The sequence below is a fragment of the Lathyrus oleraceus genome, chromosome 7, assembly GCF_024323335.1.
Source record: "Lathyrus oleraceus cultivar Zhongwan6 chromosome 7, CAAS_Psat_ZW6_1.0, whole genome shotgun sequence".
Taxonomy (NCBI): Eukaryota; Viridiplantae; Streptophyta; class Magnoliopsida; order Fabales; family Fabaceae; genus Lathyrus; species Lathyrus oleraceus.
In genome coordinates, this window is record NC_066585.1 from 123,430,141 (window position 1) to 123,438,521 (window position 8,381).

General features: G+C 36.1%; 1 protein-coding gene and 1 non-coding gene across 2 annotated transcripts; one reads left to right on the forward strand and one right to left on the reverse strand.

Annotated features, from left to right (window-relative positions):
• Window positions 1–3,081: 3,081 nt before the first annotated feature.
• Window positions 3,082–3,187, reverse strand: LOC127109958 (small nucleolar RNA R71). The gene has a single exon (XR_007797199.1). It is a non-coding gene; the product is annotated as a small nucleolar RNA R71 (small nucleolar RNA).
• Window positions 3,188–4,277: 1,090 nt separating this feature from the next.
• Window positions 4,278–4,697, forward strand: LOC127102381 (uncharacterized). The gene has a single exon (XM_051039753.1). The coding sequence runs from the start codon at window positions 4,278–4,280 to the stop codon at window positions 4,695–4,697; it is 420 nt and encodes a 139-aa protein (XP_050895710.1).
• The last annotated feature ends 3,684 nt before the right edge of the window (window positions 4,698–8,381 follow it).

An 8,381-nucleotide genomic window follows, 5' to 3' on the forward strand; every position in this document is an offset into this window, starting at 1 on the left:
CTTGAATTTCCTTCATTTGTTGTGGAAGTTTGGCCATTTGTTGAGTAAGCAACTCCACTTGTTGAGAGAGTAGCTTGTTTTGAGCAAGAATGACATCATTGGTATTTAACTCAAGCACTCCCGGTTTACGTTGTGAAGGGCTACGGTCATGTTGACTTTGACGATCATTGAGTGCCATTCGGTCAATAATGACTTTAGCTTCTTCCGCATTCTTTGACATAAGAGAGCCACCCGCGGTAGCATCCAAAAGTGTCTTGTGAGTTGATTGGAGCCCATTTAGAAAAATATGGATTTGAGTGAGCTCATCAAAACCATGACCCTTGCATTTCCTCAACATTGACTTGAATCTTTCCCAAGCCTCATTTAGAGACTCGTTGCTTCCTTGAGTGAATACCGTAATGGCTGTTTTGGCTTCCATGAATCGGGATTGAGGGAAATATCTTTCTAAGAACTTTTCTTCTAGCAAATTCCAATCCGTCATCACTCTTGGTGCTTGATCAAGGTACCACTCTTTTGCCTTTCCCACTAAGGAGTGTGGGAGCATCCTCTTGAATAGTGCTTCTTCACCCGTTTCATCAATTCCCGTAGAACCCGCAATCTCATAGAACTTGATGAGATGGGTATACGGATCTTCATGGTCCATTCCGGTGAATGGATTTGCATAGAGAAGGTGGAGGATTCCGGTCTTCATCTCCGTATTCCTTCCTCCACGGGCAAATTGAGCATTCCTTCTTGGACTATTAGCGGACATTTCGGTACGATTGTCATCCGCCATGTTTCCGTCACAAGCCTCTACATCCGCTTCGTCGATTTGAACAGGTGCGAAAGTAGACACTTCTTCTCTCCGGTTTCTCTCTTCGGCTAGTTTCCTTCTTCTGCGTGTTTTGCTATTTAGCTTTCGAAGTGTTCTTTCAATTTCGGGATCGAATTGAAATTGCTCCTCGGTAGCTTTTCCTCGCATGCACTAGAATCTACAAAACTAACAAACCAAGTGAAACACAAGAGTGGTAGTAATAAAAGTAACAAAACTTAGAACAATGAATTATTGCAATGCTTGTAATATCGAACACCAATCCCCGGCAACGGCGCCAATTTGTTGAAAAGTATATTTTCGGCAAATATTTTTATATCGTATCCACAGAGATTGGTTGTTATTACCGCCGTTCTATAATCCAAATTTTTATAAGTTTAGAAAGTAACCAAGTTGTTTTGTTTGGAAAATTATCTTTGAGAGTAAAATGTCACTAAAAACAGTAAAATGGTTTTAATCAAAGGTAAAAGCTTGGCAAGATTGGAGTTCACTATTCCAAATGCTTATGATTCCTTATGAAAACTATATAGATTTAAGATTATTGATGAAGTTCAAGTATCCTCTCAATATTATTTATGTCTAAATGATATTGTAATAATCACTATATTGATCTTTAGACAATCTCTCCACCTAACTATCAATATAACAATCTTTAATGGTTGATACAAAAGAAGAGTAATGAACAAATCTATCTCTACAACTTATTCACTACTTGAAAGTATATTTTCTGTCAAGACTTAAATAATCTCTTTCAACAACTACTCAAATCTGATATTCAACTTAGGGCAAAAATATCATTCAATACATCAACAATCTTTTATCATATATAAGAGTCAAATGAAATACATACACAAATAGGAATAGCTACTACCTCCAATCTTGACAATATGGGGTTTAGCTCCTCATCATCATTTTGGAAAGCAAAATGCAATGGAAGAAAACTCTGTTTTTCTCTCTTACAAAATAACCAAGTATGAGTGAATGAATGTCTCAATGTGTTAGAATACCCATCACTTTCCATTCTGAACTCCTAAAAGGGTTGACATTTCCTAAAATGATCATTTCTCATCTAAAGCTAAAAAGTTCCCCTAAGGCATACACCAGAATGGAAAAACACAGTTGGCCTTGAAAACAGCACACTTGACCAAAACAGCTTGCTGGATTCGCAAGCTTCGCGGCGCGAACTGAAGCTGCTTCAGCTTCCTTGCCTTGCAAGCTTCATTCAATAAGTCTTCCAAGTGGTATTCTCCAAAATTGGGCCTCCAAATTGCATTCAACACCTCTTCCAATTTATAATGTTGCATTCCAAAAGCTCTCTTACCTAAAAATTCTACAAAACTAACAAATATGTGAAATAACTATTCAAAACAAAATAAATTAAACCTAATTGCATTTATACAAAATAGTGAGAATAAAAGTGTGTAATTACATCAAAACTTGGTAAAAGGGACCAATAAAATGATATAAAAAGTAGTACTAATTGGTCCCTAACATTACTGTAGAATGCCGATTATGTCACACTAATCCTTGTGGAGACGGTATAAAATACTTATCCATCGAAAACTATTTCAACAAAATGGCTTCGTTGTCGGGGATTAGCGTTTAGATATTGCAAGCATAGGAACAATTTGTATTATTTTAAGTCATTTTGTATCATTATAAACTATTATATTTATTACCCCTCGTGTTTGTTAATTTGTGTGGTTAGTGTTTTAGAACTCTGTTTATGCAAGGAAAGTTACCTAAAGATCAACTTCTTTTTTATTTTGAGATTGAAAGAACAGCTCGGAAGCTTAATAGAAAAACCAGAAAGAGAAAGCAGATAGCTAAAAAAAGAAACCAACGTGAAGGAACTTCAACTTCTACTTCTTCAACAACTCTTATCGGTAAAGAAGCTATGGAAGAAGAAGTAATCATAAGAGGGCCTTGTGTCAATAGCCCAAGAAGAAATGCTCATATTGTCTGACCCGTACAAAATGTGAGAAATCCATAAATGAAGATCGGATTGCTACAAATCTTATATATAAATCCTTTCACCAGGCTTGACCATGAAGATCCATATACTCACCTTACCAAATTCTATGAGATTGTCGATACACTTGGAGCTCCAGAAGCAGAAGAAGAATAAGTGTTCAGGAGATTGCTTCCTCATTCATTTATTGGGAAAGAAAAAGAGTGGCATCTTGATCAACTAGCTCAGACTATGACATATTGGAATGTACTTCAGGAAAAATTTCTTAATAGGTTCTTTCCACACAACAAAATTATGGAGGCCAGAACCATAATTACTGTATTTTCTCAAGGTTCAAGTGAATCCCTTTGTGAAGCATGGGAGCGATACAAGTCAATGTTGAGAAGATGTCCTAACCATGGCTTTGATGTTCTAACTCAAATTCACATCTTCCGCAATGAACTTCAATTGCAACCAAACCTTCTTTTTGATACAACTATGGGTGGTTCTGTAATGTCTAAAAGTGCAGAATATGCAATAGTTATTATTGATCGAATGGCACTCAATTATCCCCAATTTCAACACAATAGAGGGTCTTTACAAAAGAAATCTGGAATCATTGAATTGGGAACAAATGATGCAATCTTGGCACACACAAAAAAATGTTATCTCAACAAGTGAAGGGACTTACAAAACAATTGTCAAAACTTCCATAACAACTCAAGGAGATGCATGAACTCCCGAACAAACATCAATAGGTATCATATAGTGAAATTTGCAATGGAGATCATCCCACGGGTTATTGTCCTCTAGCACATGAAGAGGTGAATTATATGGGAAATTAAAGTCAAAATGAATATCAAGAGAGGCAAACATCGTATCAAAATAGTTTTGGTTATCAATAAAGAGGAAACAATGCACAGTATGGCCAAGGGTGGAGACAAGATTCAAGACCTTACAATCATAATCCTCATCCACAAGGTAGAAACTCAAAGATTGAGGATACTATGAACCAATTTATGCAAATGTCCATGGCAAATCAAAAGAGCACTCATGCGGCCATCAAAAATCTTGAAACTCAGGTTGGTCAATTAGCTAAGCAATTAACTGATCAACAAAAAGGAACACTTGCTGCAAATACTCAATAAGTCCATTCTAACTCGTAGTGGTAGAGAAATTGGCAAAGGCATTGGTGATAATGTTGAGAATGAGGAAGTTGTGGTAGAAATAGAAGAAGAAAAAGATGAGGTTGTAGTAGAAAAAAATAAAGAGGGGGAATTAGTAAAAAAATGAAAAAATTGCAAAAGATGATTTAAAAAAGAAAAAGGGTGAGGAAAACAAAAGAAAAACTAAACAATATCAAGAGGAGAAGGGGAAAATGAATATTATCCCATTGCAACACCTACCTTATCCACATGATCCTTTCTAAAAAGATAATGCAAGGCATTATGCAAGGTTTACAGATATATTTAGTCATTTACAGATAAAATTCCATTTTCTGAAGCTCTTGAACAAATGCCAACTTATGCTAAGTTTATGAAGGACATTCTCACAAAGAAAAGGAGGTATACGGATCAAGAAACCATCAATCTCGATGCTTGTTGTAGCGTCATCATTCAAAGAACTCTCCCTCGGAAAGAAATCAATCATGGGAGGGTTACATTAGCTGTCACTATAGAGAATGTATACATTGGCAAAGTATTGATTGATTTGGGTTCTAGCATAAACATGATTCTATTATCCGTGGTTCAAAAGTTAGGTAACATTGAAATGAAATCAACAAAGACGACATTACAATTGGCCGATAAGTCTATCACTCTTCCGCATGGAGAGGTTGAAGATGTTTTAGTTAAGGTGGACAAGTTCTTGTTTCCAGTTGATTTCATTGTTATAGACATGGAAGGTGATGACGATGCACCTTTGATTATAGGATGACCTTTCATAAAAACCGCAAGAATGATGATGTATATTGATGATGACTTAATGAATGTTAGAGTTCAAGATGAAGCAGTATGTTTCAACCTCTTTGAAGACATGAAACACTCACAAGATAAAGGATATTTTTTCCAAATGGATGCCACTGATGAAGTCATTATGGAGGTGAAAAGATAAGTTCATTTATCCACTCCACTTCAGAAAGCTCAAACCGATGCACTTAAAGTTCTTAATGAAGATGAAGAAAAAGAGATTGAAGAATTCTTAAGAGAACTCGAGTCATTGGACGAAATTCCTCCACTTAAAGCCAAAGTTGAAGAATTGAAAGATGAGTCAAATAAAGATTACTCAAAACTTGAAGTGAAGATGATCCCCTCACATTTGAAGTATAGGTTTCTTGAAGAGGGTGGTCACAAACCTGTGATTATTAGCAATGCATTATCCAACAATGAAGAACAAAAATTGATTAAAGTTTTGAAGAAAAATAAAAAGGAAATGGGTTATGCACTTTCCGGTTTGAAAGGAATAAGTCCAGCTCATTGTATCCATAAAATCGTGATGGAAGAGGATTACAAGCTGGTAGCTCAACCATAACGTCGTTCGAATGCTAATATGAAAGAGGTAGTAAGGAAAGAAGTAGTGAAATTATTGGAAGTCGGCATGATTTATCCTATTTCGGATAGTGCTTGGGGGAGTCCTATGCAAGTGGTACCCAAGAAAGGAGGGATGACGGTGATTACAAATGAAAAGAGTGAGTTGATTCTGACAAGAACTGTGACGACATAGAGGATGTATATAGATTATCGGAGGCTTAATCAAGCGACTATAAAAGACCATTTCCCCTTACCGTTTATAGATCAAATTATTGAAAGATTGTCAAGTCAAGAACTCTATTGTTTCTTGGATGGTTATTTCGGGTACAATCAAATTACCGTCAACCCAGATGATCATGAGAAGACGTATTTTAGATGTCCTTTTGGTGTTTTTGCTCATAGAAAAATGCCTTTTGGGTTGTGTAATTCTCCTACAACTTTTTTAAAATGCATACAAGCCATCTTTTCTGATTTAACCAAGATATGAATTTGATGGATGACTTCTCTATATTTTTTCCTTATTTTCAATTATGTTTAAAAAATCCGGACACCGTTCTGAAGTGGTGTTTGAAAACTAACCTTGTTCTAAATTGGGAGAAATGCAACTTTATTTTCACTGAAGGCATCTCTTCTAGAGGAATTGAAGTTGACAAATAAAAGGTTGAAGTGATTGAGAAGCTTCCACCACCATTGAATGTCAAAGGATTCATAAGCTTTTTGGGACATGCAGGATTCTATCGGAAATTCATCAAAGACTTCTAAAAAATTTCCAAATCATTGAGCAATCTGCTCAACAAAGATAAGTCTTTTGATTTTCATAATGCTTTTTAAATTGCTTTTGAGGACTTAAAAGAAAAAATGATAACTGCACCCATAACCATTGCTCCTGATTAGAAAATTAATTGTGAACTAATGTGTGATGCAAGTGAGTATTCAGTTGGTGCAGTTCTTGGTCAAAGAAATACAAAGAAAAATCCATGTTATACACTATGCGAGCAATGTTTTGAATGAAGCTCAAATTAATTATGCATTGGAGAAATTTAGACTTTATCTCATTGGTTCAAAGGTTATTGTTTATACTGACCATGCAGCGATAAAATACCTTTTCACCAAACCTGACTCAAAGCAGAGGCTTATTAGATAAATTCTTTTGTTACAAGAATTTGATCTAGAAATTCATGACAAGAAGGGTTCATAGAATTTGGTGGCGGATCATTTATCTAGGTTGATGAATGTTGAGGTGACCAAGCAGGAAAGTGAGGTTATTGAGGAGTTTCCAAATGAAAAACTACTCATGGTATAGGAAAGACCTTTGTTTGCTGATCTAGAAAATCACAAAGCAACTGGGTTCATACCGAAGGATTTAACTTGGAACTAGAAAAAAAATCCCTTTCTGATGCAAAGTACTATGTTTGGGATGAGCCTTACTTGTTTAAGATTGGAGTTGATAATCTTCTGAGAAGGTGTGTTACAAAAGAGGAGGCTTGAAGTATTCTATGGCACTGTCACAATTCACCTTATGGTGGTCATTATAATGGTCTAAGGACGACAACAAAAGTTCTTCATTCGAGCTTTTATTGGCCTTCCTTATTCAGATGCACATATGCATGCTCATAATTGTGATAGTTGTCAAAGGGTTGGAGGAATAAGCAAACAAAATGAAATGCCTTTACAAAGCATGTTGGAAGTGGAAGATTTTTACTATTGGGGTATTGATTTTGTTGGTCCATTTCTTGCGTCCTTCTTAAATGAGTACATTTTGGTGACGGTTGATTATGTTTCCAAGTGGGTTGAAGTGATTCCTTCATAAAAGTATGATGGCAAAATGGTGATCAAGTTTCTAAAGAAAAAAATATTCATCTGTTTTGGGACTCCGAGAGTGTTGATTAGTAATGAAGGTTCACACTTTTTCAATTCACAGTTAGAGAAAGCCTTGGAGCACTATGGTGTTAAACATAAAGTTGCATCGCCATACCATCCGCAATCAAATGGACAAGTTGAGGTGTCCAATAGATAAATAAAGAAAATCTTGGAGAAAACAGTGTCTGCTTAAAAAAAAGGATTGGTCTCTCAAGCTTGATGAAGCTTTGTGGGCGTATCGGACCGCTTACAAAGCTCCAATTTGCCTTACCCCTTTTCAGATGGTTTATGGGAAAACTTGTCATCTTCTGGTGGAATTAGAGCATAAAGCGTTCTAGGCATTGAAGTTTTTAACCTTTGATCCCAAGTTATCCGGAGAAAAGAGGAAGTTATTGTTGCATGAGATTAATGAACTGAGACTTCAAGCCTATGATTCCAATAAGCTCTACTAGCAGAAGGTTCATAGGTATCATGACAAGAAACTTGTCAGAAAAACTTCAAGCACGGAAAGATAGTATTATTGTTCAATTCAAGATTGAAACTGTTTCTGGGTAAATTAAAGTCCAAATGGTCGGGTCCTTTCCAAATCAAAGAGGTGAAGCATTACAGAGAAATCATATTGGAAGATCTCATTTCGAAAGAAAGTTGGACAGTGACTGGTCAAAGGTTGAAAATATACCTTGGTGGTGAGATTGATTGGTTGACAACAACAATTCCTCTTGGCGATCCTTGAAGTTGCCACAGAACCGTCAAGCAAATTAACATTAAACAAGCGCTTAGTTAGAGGCAACCCAATTTTGTAAGTTTTATCATCTTTCCACTAGTAGTATAGGTATGTCGGGGTGAAATTGGGTGAAATCAAGCCATTTTGAGGTATTTTTGAAATTTTGCACTTCTCTTCACGCGCTTGCCTTGTTGTTAAACTTGTGTTCCACAACTTTGGCTAGATTCATCAAGAAACCTTATGAGACATACCCTAATGTGATAAGGCTTCCTACACGGCCTTGAATATCTTCTTTCAACCTATGGATAAAGTAACCAAAAAATGTCTGTCAGATGACCAAGGTACATGAGAAGTTAGACGTTCAAAGTCTTCAATATACTACTTCATGACTCCACCTTACCCTTTTGTTGAAGAGACGACAGTTTCTCAAACACATTCCCATCATTCACACCTCCATAACTTTCCAACAAAACAAATTTCAAACTTTCCCAAGAGAGAATCTCCTCT

Bases quoted from the DNA above. Each gene is read 5' to 3' on its own strand.
- LOC127102381 (XM_051039753.1), top strand. From the start codon at position 4,278: ATGCCAACTTATGCTAAGTTTATGAAGGACATTCTCACAAAGAAAAGG.